Source organism: Monodelphis domestica, chromosome 1, assembly GCF_027887165.1.
Source record: "Monodelphis domestica isolate mMonDom1 chromosome 1, mMonDom1.pri, whole genome shotgun sequence".
Classification (NCBI taxonomy): domain Eukaryota; kingdom Metazoa; phylum Chordata; class Mammalia; order Didelphimorphia; family Didelphidae; genus Monodelphis; species Monodelphis domestica.
Genome location: NC_077227.1, coordinates 266,880,146 through 266,896,349, shown reverse-complemented (window position 1 = coordinate 266,896,349; position 16,204 = coordinate 266,880,146). Strand labels below are relative to the sequence as shown.

Below are 16,204 nucleotides of genomic sequence, written 5' to 3'. Positions count from 1 at the left end.
CTTACAACAACCACCATAACAAAGGCACTTGAAATGTGACTGCAAGTCAGCAGAGACACTAGGATTGGATGGAGAGATTTGGAAATCATTTACATAGAGATGACTGAACCTGTGGGTGAGATAAGTCTAGAACCAAAAAAGAAAAGGATCCAGATCAGAGCCCTGGGTGACACGGAGGACAAACCAGAAAAAGGAGAAAGAGTGTAGGAGAGCGAAATAGCCCCCAAATCTTAAAGAGGCAGAATCCAGAAGGTGAAGGTGATACACAATTTCAAGGCTGCAGAGATGTCAAGGGGGATGAAGACAAAGACTTTTAGATTCGTTTTAACTGTTAAGATCTTGATAATCAGTAACTTTGAAGAAAGAAGTTTAAGTTGAACAATTTAGTTGGAAAAAGACAATGAGGGGGCAGCTGGGTGGCTCAATGGATGGAGAGCCACACCTAGAGACTGGAGGTCCTAGGTTCAAATCTGATCTCAGCCTTGTCCCAGCTGTGTGACCCTGGGCAAGTCACTTAACCCCCATTGCCTAGCCCTTACCACTCTTCTGCCTTGGAACCAATACACAATATTGATTCTAAGATGGAAGGGAAGGGTTTAAGAAAAAAAAGAAAAAAAAATAAGACAGTACCTTGTTTCAAGAAGCTGACAATTTTGTTGAGGAGTCAAGAAGCACAAAATAATTATGACATAAATTAGAATAAGAAGTATGTTATTTACCTTCACAGAAGACCAAAGACAGGGGTGGGGGGATGGGGGGATGAGGGTGTGGGGGAAACCAGGCATAAATGTCAGCAAGATTAATACTTAACAATTATATGGCCAAGAACATATTTGAGGTAGTATAAAAAAGAACTTTTGTCATACAGAATATAAGATTAATGAAATGATCAATAAAAGTCCTTTTACAAAGTTGGGGTTTGGCAGAAATATATTAAATTAAAATCCACTTATTTATTCATGCATCTTTTTTTCCTGAGGACCAGCCGACATTCAGGAAGTTTTATCACTTAAGAGGTAAGATGGCTATTTATTACTACTATACTTCATTGTGAAATTAATGCTTGGGAATTTTTATATTTTGCATATAACATTTCTTGAGAATGTTACCTTATATTTAAGATAATATTTTCAGGTAAAAGGTAAAAATACTTAATTTACCTAAATATTTAATAGTTATAATATGTATTCATGAACCCTGCTCCCTGGAAAAACTTAAAGGCCACAACAAAATGCTTTTTGTATATACACTTTAATATTTGAAATAATTAGTAGTGTTTAACACTGTTTAATATTCAAATGAATAACTATTAAACATTATGGCATTTTTGATAGCATCCAAAGGCTGGAATGGACATTACAAACTGCAGGGAGTTTTTCTCTATTGCTATTATCTTAGACTTTATAACCAATTTCCCAAATTAAATTGCTTTGTATAACTGTCACATAAATATAGCAAAGGGTTACCTACTAAAGCTCCTTAAGAAAAGCAAAAAAGGTCAGAAAAAGAAATACCGATTTATTTTCACTTACACTGAAGTTAACTATAACACAATATAACACACTTTGTACATAACATTTGTAATTGGGCTGTGATGAGATATTTTTGTATAATAGGATCTTTTCCTGGGTCAAGTGCAGCTGCATTTCATTCAGGCTTTTATTTTTCAGTGGAAAATGCTCTCTTCATCAGAGGGGGTGGAGCTTTACCCACATCAAACATCATTTCCATTGGGGGGTTATTGAGGGAGCACCAGTCAGGAATTCGGCCCGTCTGATTATAATATTCCTTTGAGATGGAACGGCTCCCAAGAATATCCTGGAGGGCTCCAAAAATAGCACCTGAATTGTAAAATGACAAAAATAAGAGTACATGGTGAGTAAAAACTGTGAGACATTAAAAATTTTTTTTATATTCAGAATGTTGGAAACTCCTGGTTTAGACTTTTCTCTGCAAATTTTACTTTGTTTTATGTTAGAAAACAAAGATCTGAGTGATAATAACTATAAAACTTCACCAGGCAGAGTAGCTAAAAGGCTTAAGAATTTGCAAATCCTATCTAATTTGTCATGTTAAAAAAACAAAAACCAAACTTGTTGGTTAGTTAAATGCAAATTTCAAACAACTCTGAGGTACTAACTAACACTTATCAGATCAACTAATATGATAAGAAGGGAAAATAACTGTTAGAGGGGACATTGTTGGTGGAGCTATGAACTGTTACAAGCATTCTGGAGAGCAGTTTGAAACCATTCCCAAGGGCTCTAAAACTGTGTGTACCTTTTGACCTAGTCGTACACTACTAGGTCTGTGCCTCACGGAGATCAAAGAAAAATCCATTTGTAGATGTTATGGAAATTTTGCTACATCATCATTCAGTGATATATAGCCCCATACCCTGGGATAATTTTTATGTAAATTTAGAAATAATTGATAAATTATGATATTTTATTCTATCATATATATTTCATTTCTGAACTAAGTTTTTGCTGTAAGTAGCTGTAATTGTATTCAATCAGTAATTCTCTTGTTTTGTAGTCCTATGCTTCATTAATGAAATTGCATCTCACTTCAAATTACTTATGCCTCATTATAATTTTGCAGGCAAGTCTACAATTACAATGTAATTTTATTTTTTAATCTACGGCAGCGAATCTGCTATGAATGGATATGCAAAATACCTTAACTGTAATATTTAAATAGTGATTTATATTTCCATAGCACTGTGAACATAGCCTACTCTCAGATTCTATAATTCTACCATTTTATTTTAAATATAAACTTTCCCAGGAAATGTCCATAGTATACATGCTAAAACACTTTCCATGAAGTACATACATATTTTTTCATCTAAAAGGAACAAAATTAAATTTTCTCACAATCTCAAAATTAGTTTCCTCAGCATGTATAATTAAATTATGTCACTTAGCAATAAGGCAATCAACGACATATTTGAACCAGAAGATTAGCAATAAAAAACAATAGATTCTAATATTTACTCACACTTTTGTCCATATAATCATTTTGAAAAAAAAAATGTTTCCCTTCATAAGAAGGAATTGAATTACCACCTTCTATTTTCTTTTACTAATTCTATTTCACCCCTGCTTAGTGACCCACCTGTTAGTTAATTGTCTAGCATTAATTTTATATATGTTCTGTATATACTACTTATTATGTACATATTGTCTCCTACTTAACATTAAAATGTAAGATCCTTGAGATCATGGACTATTTAATTTTTTGACAATTGTTTTTTATGTGCCTAACAGATATGTTTTATAAATGCTTCTTAAGTGATTGATGAATTAATCTTGTCCTTTTAAAAGTACTCACATCAAGACACTAATTCACTTATTCTAACAATGTTGTTAGTGCTCAAAATAGTTTTTTCCCCTGGACCTGCTTTCAAAGCCTAGAGTATGCTCACATCAAAGCTTTGGAAGACACTATCTTTTGAAAGTTGATTTTTATCTTTGGAAACACACTGGATCAAATTTTGTGTATAAGGTATGTGATTGAGATAGAAAAATTTGGCTTAAATGAGACTAGTTATTTAAATAAATCATGTTATTTTATAACCACACCTCATATTATACTCCACTTGAATAAGAGAAATAAATTTATTAATGATTATTACTACTTAAGTAAAAGTAAGCATTCAAAGTAGAATATGTATGTGTGCATTTTATGGTACACTTAATGGACAGTTTTCAATAAAGAATTATCGTTGTACTTTACCCTGTAGCAATACCATTAAATATACAGTTGTGTATATTTGACTGAACAAGCAGCATCAATATAATAAATGATTCAAATCTAAAAAAATGGTACTTTGTAAATTTATTTCTAACATTCTAAATATGGTACTTTAAAAACTAAATTCTTACCTCCCAACCAGGCCACACAATTGGATTTTGCAGGTGGAGTATGAATTCGGAATGTCTTAGTGCCAAGTGCTTTTTGGTATTTTGGCTTTTCTACCAAATACCTGATTTCTGCCATTAATCTATGTAAGAATCCTGGCAACATAGCAGTGCCACCTATGACTACTAGGTTCTCTGCCAGCTGCTTCCTTGTGTCTATCGGGCACTAGAATTCAAAATAAAGGAAAACAAATTATTGTATATACAGGTACAACCTGCTTTAAGAAAACTGAACAGAGAATAATATAATTAGGTGATCATTTGCATTAAGAAATGATAATGTAACTTGTTAAATCTTTCAGTGTAGATCTGTAACAAATAATGATATGGTTGGAAAAATTATGATACTATATCTAAATATATACATATACATTTTTATTAAAGAAGAAAATAAATGCAATTTACTTGAAACATTCTACCCTAAAAGTGAGCATGCACATCTTTATTCATAAGTGTTAGTGTTAGGAAAAAGACTTGTAGAAGAATATTCATAGCTGCACAAAAAAATGGAAAATGAAGGGATACCCTCCAATTGGTGAATGGCTGGACAAATTCTGGTATCTGTTGGTGATGGAATACTATTGTGTTCAAAGGAATAATAAAGTGGAGGAGTTCCATGTGAACTGGAACAACCTCCAGGAAGTGATGCAGAGTGAAAGGAGCAGACTCAGGAGAACATTGTACACAGAGACTGATACATTGTGGTAAAATTAAATGTAATGAACTTCTCTATTAGTGGCAATGCAGTGATCCAGAACTATTCGGAGGGACATATGAGAAAGAACGCTATCCACATCCAGAGGAAGAATTGTGGGGAAAGAAACAGAAGAAAAAACAACTGCTTGATTACATGGGTTGATGGGGCTATGACTGGGAAAGTAGACTCTAGTGCAAATATTAATAATATGGAAATGAGTCTTGATCAATGACACATGTTAAATCCAGTGAAATTGTCCAATGGCTATGGGAGGGAATAAGGGGAGGGGAGGGAAAGAACATGAATCTTGTAACCCTAAATCATCTAATTAAATAAAATAAAAAATAAGTGTTAGTGCTATAGAAAAAAGGATCTAAATGCAAACATTATTCTCTTAGGCAGTAGGATTCATAGTTTTGTGACCCTAGAGCTGCATCTGTAATAACGATTACTTGATAATATACTTAAACCTCCCAAATCCTTGTCTTCCATTTTAGAATTAATACTGTGAATTGGCAGAAGAGCAGTAAGGGGTAAGGATTAGGCTCCTGTTGGGAAACCTATGGCATATATGCTAAGGTGGGGTGGGAGTGGGGTGGGGCCCTACTTCCTACCTCTTCTCCATGCACCTGAGGTCATTTCTCACAGGACACGCCCCCTCTGCCCAGGAGCCCAATAGGAGTGCTTCCTCCCTCCTCTGTCTGGGGTAAGGCAGGGTGGGGTCTCACATGCAGTGTGAGGTTGCAGTTTGGGCACTTAGATCTCCAAAAGGTTTACCATCACTGGGCCAGGTAAAGGGAGTTAAATGACTTGCCTAGAGTCACACAATTAAGAAGTGTCTGAGACCAGATCTGAACCCAAGACTTCCTGTCTTCAAGTTTGGCTCTCTATTCAGTGAGCTACCTAGCAGTCCCTCAATAATATACTATTGATAATATTCTAATATGGAAAGAAAAGGTCTTAAAGAGACAAGGATTTCTTGTGAAACAAATGTATTTCTTTATAGGGTGCCATTGTTCTTTTAGTCACCCAGGTTTGTAACTTCATTTTCTTGCCTCTTCCTTCACTCTCACTCCTCATATTTAAATAGTTGCTGAATCCTATTGATTCTTTCCCCACAATGCATCTACCATCTGTCTCTTTCCCCTCCCAGTGCTGCCACCCTAGTTTAGATCCTTATTGCCTTACCCAACTCAGCTTGGCACTGTCTGTCTCTGGCCCCAAGCCATCCCCTGGGCTCAGAATGGATCCCCTCCTGGCTGCTTCTCAGAAGCCATATTTTCATTCAATGTTCCCCTCAGGTGACACCACTTCTTCCTTCCATCTGCCTTCCTTTATTCTCTCAGTTGTTAGTACCCTTTCCTTTCTCAAATTACCTGGTACTAAGGCAGCTGCAAACATGTTAATCCTTTAGAAGAGTGTGAATATAAACCTCTCAGGGGCAAAGCCTTTTTCATTTTTTGTTTTTGTGTTGACAGCACCTAGTACAGTACCTTGTAGGCAGTAGAGAATTAAGTTTCTTGAATGGAATTGAATGAACAAAATAAAACCAGAACACAATCACTGCACATAATATTCTTAATCCCCCCCACAAATAATAATAATAAAAACAACCCTTACCTTTCATCTTAGAATCAATAGTAAGTACTGGTTCCAGGGCAGAAGAACAATAAGGCCTAGGCAACTGGGGTTAAAATGACTTGCCCAGGGTCATAAAGCAAGGAAGTATCTGATACAGGATTTGAACCTACAACTTCTTGACTCTAGGCCTGGCTTTCTGTCCACTGAGCCACCGAGCTGTTCCTTAGCACATTCTTTATAAATGTTTCCTGACATACTTCTTATATATCACTAATTCATTAAAATATGAGCAATACCTGTATAAGTGAATCCAATATTAAAGTGGCTACCGATTTCTCTTCATTATCTTGTTCAAATAGAACTTCCACAACAGAGTCTCTAGTGAGATAAAAAGAAAATTATTAATAGCACAACAATTACTGTATTGAGAATAATATAAAAACAAATCTAAAATGATACAGTATGTCAATGACAAAACAGGCTGTTACTAAATGGATTTAGAAATATTCAGAATGGATCTATGATTTTACTGAGTTCTCTTACACAGAACAGAATAAATAACCCTTCCATGATTGCCCAGCTTGTGTGAGTCTTATCTGTGTTTTTCCACGTTTGCCATTAGGAGTCCCAATTTTAAGGGTATCAGTAGGGCATTGGGGCTGACCATGTGCCATCTCTTGCTAACATATCTCGCTGATCTCTTTTTCCTGTCATATAACTCCTTGATGATGCCCTTTATTCGTGTTCATGGGAATTTTTCATTTGTAGGAACACTAGCAAAATATTAGCTTTGAAAAGATGGGCTTTTATTTTCATGGAAGTTTGGGGGGAGTAAAAGGGCTTTTCAGTTTTCTGAAAGCAATCTAGCTCATTCTTTTCCTGCTCAATTCTGGGCCCACTTCATTGTTTATCAGTACTCTCTGTTCTAGATATAATAACTAACATTTATACAGCACTTTAAGTTTTGCCAAGTTTAATATACTCTCTTATTTGATCTTTCTACTAACCATGTGAATCAAGTGCTATTATTAATCTTCTTTTATAGATGAAGAAACTGAGGCAGAGAAGGCTAAATGACTTGTTCAGAAACACAGCCAATAAGATTCATCAGTCCTTACTGATTTCAAGTTTCACAACATAACCTAGCTCCCTCAGAGATATACACACACATAGTAGGACATCTAGGTGGCATAGTAGATAGAATGCTTTAGAAGGACCTAGTTTCAAATCTAGCCTTAGATACTTCTTAGCTGTGTGACCCCCAAAGTAAGTCATTTAACCCTATTTGCCTAGTACTTGTCCTTCTATCTTAGAATTGTTAGTAAGACAGAAGGTAAGAGTCTAAAAAGGACACACACGTATGTGTACATAGCTCTGAGTATATCTATGTCAATCTACACACACACACACACACACAAAGTTAGACACATTCTAAAAGGTGATCATCCAAATGCATATTGAAATCTGGGCAGCAGATACTAGATCTGAAGATTTCAAGTGTCAAATCATATTTTCCAGAACATGACAACTATAGATGATAAGAGTCTACATTCCCAATAAAGGAAGTTTCTGTTAAAAACAAAACTCTCAGCAAGTGTTAGTTGCAGTAATAACAGCAACTTCCCTTACTTTCCCCCCAGAGGCTGTGAGGAGTTTCCTTTAATTCAACAAACATTTATCAAATACCAGGTGGGGTTACAAAACTGAAAGGAAAACAGTCTAAGTCTGTAAGTATTGTACATTCTTGATCAGCTTGATACATTCTTAATTTCAAATCATGCCCTTTTCATTGTTCTGGAGCCTGTCTATCTAGGCTAGGCTTCTCCTTACTTCCACTGCTATTCCCCCCAACCTTGGAAAGGAGTCTAGTCTGATATTATTCCTGCCCAACTCTAAATTCCAAACAACACCCCTCTTCCAGGTGTTCTTGCCCTAAAACCTGATCCTACTGCTTAGCAAAAAGGCCAAAGTGACAGCACAGTGAGATTGATTCAGAATTGGTTAAAGGCCAGATTCAAAGGCTAACTGTCAGCTTGGCAGGAGACGTCTAGTGGAGTGCTTCCAGGGATCTGTGCTTGGCCCTGTGCTGTTCTCAAATTTTTATTAATGACTTGGAAAAAGGCAGAGGTGGCATACTTATCAAATTTGCAAATGACACATAGGAATCGCTAGCATGTTGGAAGATAGAATCTAAAAAGAACATGACAGTTAAGCTGAATCTAATTTGATCAGGTTTAAAGTGATATGGCAAAGTTTAACATTTAGGTTGAAAAAATTGATTTTACAAGATGGTGGAGGAATTGTTGTTTGAGAAATATCTATTAGTTTTAGTAGTCAATATGCAACATGAGTCAACAATTAGACATGGTGGCCAAAGAAGTTAATTTGGTCCTTGGCTTCATTAGGAGGGCAGAGCTTCTAGACCTGAGGAAGTGAATTAGATCATGAAGTAGTGCTTTTAGCTCCGGATGCCAAGATTTGGGAAGGACATTGTTAAGATGGAGTATGCACAGAAGGACAAATAGTATGAAGGCTCTTGAGTCTACATAAGAATCGATCAATCAGCAAGCATTTATTAAACATCTGTGTGCTGAGCACTCTGCTACAAAAACAAATGAAAGAATTCTTGCCCTGAAGAACTATGTTCTATTGGGAGAGATAACATGTACATACATATGTACATGTACATAATTAAGTATACATAAAATATCCAAAATGTATAAATGAGTTAATTAAAAAAAATTTTTTTGGGGGGAGGTACTTACAGCTGGCAGATCAGGAAGGGTTTCATATAGAAGTGGTAGTTGGCCTCAACTTTGAAGGAAACTAGTTTCTAAAGATTGGAAGTGTGGAGGAAAGGAAATTGCAGGCAACGGGGACAACCTGAGTAAAGGTACTGAAGTAAGCAAAGTGGAGAGCTGAATAACAGCCAAACTGGCCAGGAAAGTATGTGGAGGGGAATGAATGAAGAATAACAAGGAGGTGGAAAGGTGGCTGGGAGCCAAGTTGTCAGGGGCTTTAGCTGTCAAACAGAAAGGGGTTGTTAATTGTCTAGAGAGAAGTTTAGCTTGGAGAAGAGAAGACTAAGATTGGACAAGACAGCTGTCTGCAGATAAGGGTTGTTTTGTGAAAAAGGGATTAAACTTGTTCTATTTGGCCCAGAGGGCAAAACTAGGGCAACTAGGGGAAACTGTAAAGAGGCAAATTTTGGATCCATATTAGGAATAGCTTTCTAACAAGAGTTACCACAAAATGTAATAGGTTGCCTCAGGAAGCAATGTGACTCCCATTAATGGAGGTTTTCAAGCAGGTGCTGGATCCCCATTTATCAGGTATATTGTGAGGATTCCTTTTCAGCTATTAGGTAGACTGGCTGTTAGGGGACCTGAATGCTCCCCCCCCCAAAAAAAAAATTCTGTGACATTGTCACTCTCTAATCCCACTGCCAGGTTAAAGGGAAATAAATTCTTATTATCTCAAGTGTAAATCAACATATTTTCTTATAAAAATATTGTTATTCTTGGCTGGCTTTGCCACTAACAAGTCATAACAAATGATTGTTGAAGCTAAGTTTTAGAATGCTGTTTCCAAACGAATTTGTCCATGGAATCCTCTGGACTTGAAATACACTTAGATAAGTCATAAATGCTGGTCAGAGACTCCTAGAACAAAGGTGTGCTTCTTCCGTATACCACTATCTCCCAGAAAGTCAGGTTTTATCTGGGGAGGAACACAACTTCCTTCTTGCCTTGGGATGGGAACACAATGGCAGTGACAGAGGAAAAGAATAAAAAGGCTTGTAAAGATATTTAAATATGCTGCCCAAATAGTAAGAAGTCATATTCATATATATATGTCACAACTTATTTTCTAATGATGGAATACTGTATCCTATGGAAAATTAAGAAAGATATTTTTAAAAGACAATAAGGCTTATATAAAATGATTTAGGATGAAGTAAGACACGAGAACAATTTATACTATAATATCAATATTATAAACATGAATAATTTTGAAGACTATTTGTAAACTGATGAAATAAAAAGAGCAGAACCAGGAGAATAATTTATATGATAACAATACTGTAAACAAACAATTTTGAAAGCTAAAAGAACTATGATCAATAAAATGACCATTCATGATTCCAGAAGAATGATGATGAAACATGCTATGACAGAAAGGTGATGAATATAAGGTACAGACTGAGTCATATATATTTTTACATATAGTTACTGAGGGAACTTCTTTTGTTTGACTATGTGTATTTGTTATAAGGAATTTGTTTTTAATTTCTTCCCTTTCCACCCCACTAAGACGTGGGGGCTGGTAAGAAGAGAAAAATAATTTCTGTTAAATTTTTAAAATAGGGAAGGAGGGAGAAGGGTATTACAGATGTGGAATGTTGTATGCTCTTTCAGATGAGGTCACTGCATTATTTATTTTACTTTGTTACATGAGACTTCTCATGGAGTTGGGGTAATATGTAAATACATCAATAAAAGTAAAACAGTAAGCTATAAATCAATGTCCCAAGGAATAGTAGAGGAAGGATTATAGTTAGGCATAGCAGAGCTCATCTAAAGAAAGCTTAGATTAAATCAGGTTCCAAGCCAGAAGTAACATGGCTATAAGAATGAGATAAATATAGTTTAGGATAAAAGGAAAGGTATTTAGAATCTTTTGTATGGTTGGGACTTGTTCTGTTAATAGCAAAACTCTCTCAAGGAATGCTACAGGGTCTGCTGAAAAGGAAACAAAGTTCAAGTTACTATGCCTCAGGTATGCTGTAGGCTTTTTGGAACCAGGAATATATATGTTTATGGGAAAGGTCTGTTCTGAATTTTAAAGAACGTTTAGAACACAACCATTTTCCAAACTAGGGAGATTACATATCTAACACTATTAAGCTAATAATGTGAAGATAAATTCTATCTCTTTATACTAGAGTTTTAAAAGTTCTGCTGTCTGGAAATACCTCAAATATAACTTTAGCCCAATCATATGAAAATTAACTGGGCAGAAATTGGCAATAAGCTGGTTTCCCTAACTCATAATGTAATTCTCTACACTGTTCCCTAGCAAAAAGGTAAATTTCAGTTAAATGAGTCAATCTGAAAAACAATCAAACTAAATGAAAAAATAGTTTATCCTAAATCATTGAAAAAAATATTCAAATACACAAAAATAAGTGTATGTGAAATTACAAATTTTTGGGGCAGTTGGGTGGCTCAGTGCTAGGCCTACAGACAGGAGGTCCTAGGTTCAAATCTGGCCTCAGATACTTCCCAGCTGTGTGACCCTGGGCAAGTCACTTAACCCCCATTGCCTAGCCCTTACCACTCTTCTGCCTTGGAGCCAATACACAGTATTGACTCCAAGACGGAAGGTGAGGGTTAAAAAAAAAATAGTAGAGGGTCAGTGTCCACACCTATAGCCCTTCCAGGAAGTGGATTTCAAAGTTTCTTCCCCACAGAATCTATGGCTTACAGGTAGAGCAAATATCTACTTTAATGGGTTAACAAATGATCTCAAAACCCAACAATGCCTCAGTCCTCTGTTACTACTGAGGTCTTATTTTATTTTATTATAGAATAGCACTTGATTTTTTTTTTTAATGTGAAGAAACATTTAATGGGGAAAAATGACTCCTCTGAATGCTGGAAAAAAAACTTTGCCTTGAATGTCATTGTTGAGGCAGCCAGGATGATGGTATCATTGAAAGTACTAAGGAAGGGACAGGCTCAGTGGATTGAGAGTTAGGCCTAAAGACAAGAGGTCTAGGGCTAAATCAGACTTCAGACACTTTCTATATGTGTGACCCAGGGCAAGTCATTTAATTCCAACTGCTTAACCCGTACTGCCTTAGAAACAATACACAATATTGATTCTAAGATAGAAGGTTAAGAGTTTAAAAAAAAAAGAAAAACCTATATCTTTGAAAGTCTGATTTAGGTTATGTGTGCAGATTACCTTTTAAAAATCAAATTCATTTTAACAATCCAGTATTTTTTGACTGGCTGCAGGGTTTTAGTTTTAGTTAGTAGCCACTGAATACTATCAGTAAAGAATATCAGCTCCTATATCAGTTCCTTTGATGTTTGGGGAGCACGGATTATTTTTGATATTATGTTAAACAAAGAGTGGCCAGAAAATTCATCCTCTTTATTCCAAATTTGTTGAATCTTCTAATTTTATCACAACCCCTTATAGAGTTCAACCAAAAGCAGTAAGTCTTAATTCTCACCCTTATTAATTATCTGTAGTAAGTGATACTGTTGGTCAGCCTCTCCTGGATATTTTTTCTTCTCTGGGTTTTAATGACATTGGTTTCACCTAGTTCTCTTTCTACTTCTCAATCTCCTTTGGTGATTCATCATCATGTCAGGTTCACTTAACTGTGGGTATACCTTAAGGCTGTGTCCTGTGTCACTTTTCTTTTTCACTTGGTAATCTTATCAGCAACACGTGTTCAGTTACAATCTCTATGGAGATAACTCCTGGTTCTATACCTACAGTTTCATTTTTTCCCTGAGGTGCAGTCCCAACCTGAACTTCCTGTTGAATGTTTTGAAGCAGATGCAGCATAGGATCTTACCATCCCTAACTTCTCATTCTCGCTTACCCCACATATTAAATCAATTAACAAATCTCATTCTTTCTATGATGTTTATAACATTTCATGCATGTGTCCCTCACCACTCGCACAGACACTTCCTCTATTTGGCCTTCTCATCTGAAATCTCTCTATATTTTCATTCTGTCCTTCATATATGGCCACCAAAGTGATTTACCTAAAGTACAAGTCAGACCAAGTTACATCCTTATTCAAAAAAAAAAATTAAAAAAAACTCCAGTGGCTCCATTATTTCTAAGATTAAATAAACATAAACTCCTCTGTCATCTAAATCTTTTTAGCAACTCAATTCTTTCTATCTTATACATTACTACCATTCATTCATTCATTCATTCATTCATTCATTCATTCATTCATTCATTCATTCATTCATTCATTGATGTAGCTAAGTTGTTCTACTTGCTATTCAGCACATATGAACCCTTCACTTCCAATCTCCTTAATTTTGCCCTTGCTATCCTCACCTTTACCTCTTGGAATCTCTTGTTTCCTTCAAGACTCAGTTCAAGTGCTACCTTCTATATGAAACTTTACTTGATTTCCCTTAACTTCTAGTGAGCTTCCTTCCAACATGATCTGGCATTTGTTTTGTACATATATTGTGAACACAAACACACAGTGGTTGTTTCCCCCATTAGAATAGATGCTCCTTAAGGGAAGTGACTGTTTCACTTCTGTCTGTTTATCTATAGGACCTAACACACTGCTTGACATATTGTAAGTCCTTAATAAATGCTTAATGAATAAAGTGATTTTTGATTCACATAAAAGGTGATATAATTCCTATATAGCTCTAAAATCTAGTTATAGTTTCTTTTAACAAATTAGTCAGGAGTGACAGATCTCATAAAATGAGGCTGTAGAGTGAGCAGGCTGAGAAAGAGAAGATGTAGATTAGAGTCCTGATTCTGTGACTAGCTAAGACCTTCAATTTCCACATCTGTAAAATGAAGAAGTTGGACAAGATACAACTAAGGCTATTTCCTGCTATAAGATTCTGATTCTTAAAACAGTGTTAAGACTAATGTTAAGGGGGCAGCTAGGTGGTTCAGTGGATAGAGACAGGACTAGAGATGGGAAATCCTGGGTTCAAATCTTAGTTCAGACACTAACTCCTATTGCCCAGGCCTTATTGTTATTCTGCCTTGGAACCAATACATAGAATTGATTCTAAGATGGAAGGGTTAAAAAAAAAAAGACTGATGTTAAGCTAAGTTACTATAAAAATACTGGAATTCCTATAAATCAAATACTTAAGAAAAAGAATGCAAATAAAAATCTGATTTAAGTCTGTTTCATTATTCTGCTTAGAAAAAGAATGTCCAACCTGATTGATCCAATTACATGCAAAATCTTCTCTCCATCTAATGGGTAATCTACATCTGGGGGTGGTGAAGGTCGCTAAAAATACAAGTGATAGAAGCATTAGAAAAAAGATAATGACCTCTAATCTTTGAATGAATAATAAATGTGAAGTTCAAGCTCACCTCAGCACTGCCATCAATGTTGAATTTTGCTGCCTGCATTTTGAGTCCCCGCTGTAGATCACTCACAAAACAAGTACGTACTTAACAGAAGAGTTTTGTGGTAAAAATAGTAAATCAGTCTTATGCTTTGTGATGTATCAAATATAGACAAAACATCATTCATTTAAACTCTCTGCAAGTATATCTGGCACATTTACCTAACTCTCCTACATTTTCTGTATTTTTTTTAATTTACTGTTTTATTTTCATGACTACAATTTGAAGTTAGTTTCAGATAATGTTCTATCACTGAAATGCTCTGATTTTTAAAAAAGGATTTGGTTATAGTTGGATATGAATTGCATGCATTAAAAATTTAAAATACAGTATTTTGGAAAGATACTGGACTTAATAGTTGATACACGGGTTCCAATTCTATTGTTATCTCTGGAAACCTGAGCAAGTAATTTAGATTCATTAGGCTCTATCTCCTCTTTTATAAAATGAGTAGTTGGACTAAATGAACTCTAAGATCTCTACCACCTTCAAATCATAAAAAATACATAGGTATATAATGTGGTATGGTTGGGAGTCAAGAAATCACTACCATTTTAACTAGTTATGTGCTTTTTTGGTAAGCCACAAACTCTGGGCAGAATATGAGCTCTGGAGTCAGAACCTGGGTTTAAATCCCATCTCTGAAGCTTCCTGGCTGTGTGACCTTGGGCAAGTCACTTAACCTCTTAGGCCTCAGTTTCTTCATCTGTAAAATGAGAGATTGGGGGCAGCTGGGTAGCTCAGTGGATTGAGAGCCAGGCCTAGAGACAGGAGGTCCTAAATTCAAATCTGGCCTCAGACACTTCCCAGTTGTGTGACCCTGGGCAAGTCACTTAACCCCCATTGCCTAGCCCTTACCACTCTTCTGCCTTGGAACCAATACACAGTATTGATTCTAAGATGGAAGGTAAGGGTTTAAAAGAATAAAATAAAATAAAATGAGAGACTGAACTAGATAGCCTCTGAGGTTCCTTTCAGTTCTAAATCTATGACCTTATGTTCCTCACCTGTAAAATGAAAATTTTGGATTAGATTATCTATTTAGTTGTCATTTGTCCCTAAAATCTGACCATTCTGACTATCCATATATTTAGTATATATCTTAATGTATCCTAGACCATTCATACCATATCAGGTTTCTCTAAAACTTCCCAAACATGTAATTTCATTAACTTGAGTACTCCCTCCACTAATAAGAGATCAAAAGTCCTCCATACCACAGTAGATGACTTCATAAGTGGTAGTAACTAAGGTGATTCTGCCACCCAGTGGCCAATTTTCAGGTGATGGGCCTCTTCAAAAATAGGTTGGCCTTTGAATGACAATCTGTTGCTAGGTTCTACTTGAAGCCTTGCCATTCAAGTAGGACATGACAAAACTTGAAAATTGTTTGCAGAGTCTTCAAGAATCTTGGACCCTTTCATAACATGGTAAGGCTTTGTTGTACAGAGAAGGTAAATTATTTAGAGAAATACTTTACAAGCCTTTATTTTTCAGCGAATCAAAGTCAATCAGAAAAAAAAAACCTGGTTAAATTCTGATAAAAATGTACTATTAATAAAACTGAAAGTTAAAATAATTTTTAGTATATTGGAATGCTAATGTAAATAAGATGCTACAAACTTGGGCCAAATCCCATAATTCTTGAATAAAGAGCCAATCAAATGATAGTATACAATTCATGTAAAATCTTATACGCTAAGCCAATAAACATAAAATAAAGAAAAAAAATGAAATGCAAAACATTAATACAATGTTTTAAGAAACAAACTATCATTCTGAGTACAGTTCATATCTTAATTCAACAAGAACACTTGTTTTCTAAAGAATACATAAGAAAATT

The 16,204-nt window shown here is 35.5% G+C and overlaps 1 protein-coding gene across 1 annotated transcript in view; it reads right to left on the bottom strand.

Annotated features, from left to right (window-relative positions):
• Positions 1–1,232: 1,232 nt before the first annotated feature.
• Positions 1,233–16,204, bottom strand: part of ACTR10 (actin related protein 10) — a 30,597-nt gene continuing 15,625 nt past the window's right edge. Inside the window, exons 9-13 of the mRNA XM_001369038.5 lie at positions 14,326–14,405; positions 14,166–14,239; positions 6,501–6,582; positions 3,891–4,092; positions 1,233–1,841 (exon numbers count right to left, since the gene is read on the bottom strand). Coding sequence (XP_001369075.4) covers positions 1,660–1,841; positions 3,891–4,092; positions 6,501–6,582; positions 14,166–14,239; positions 14,326–14,405 — 620 coding nt within the window. The 3' untranslated portion in view covers positions 1,233–1,659. The remainder of the gene's footprint in view (positions 1,842–3,890; positions 4,093–6,500; positions 6,583–14,165; positions 14,240–14,325; positions 14,406–16,204) is intronic.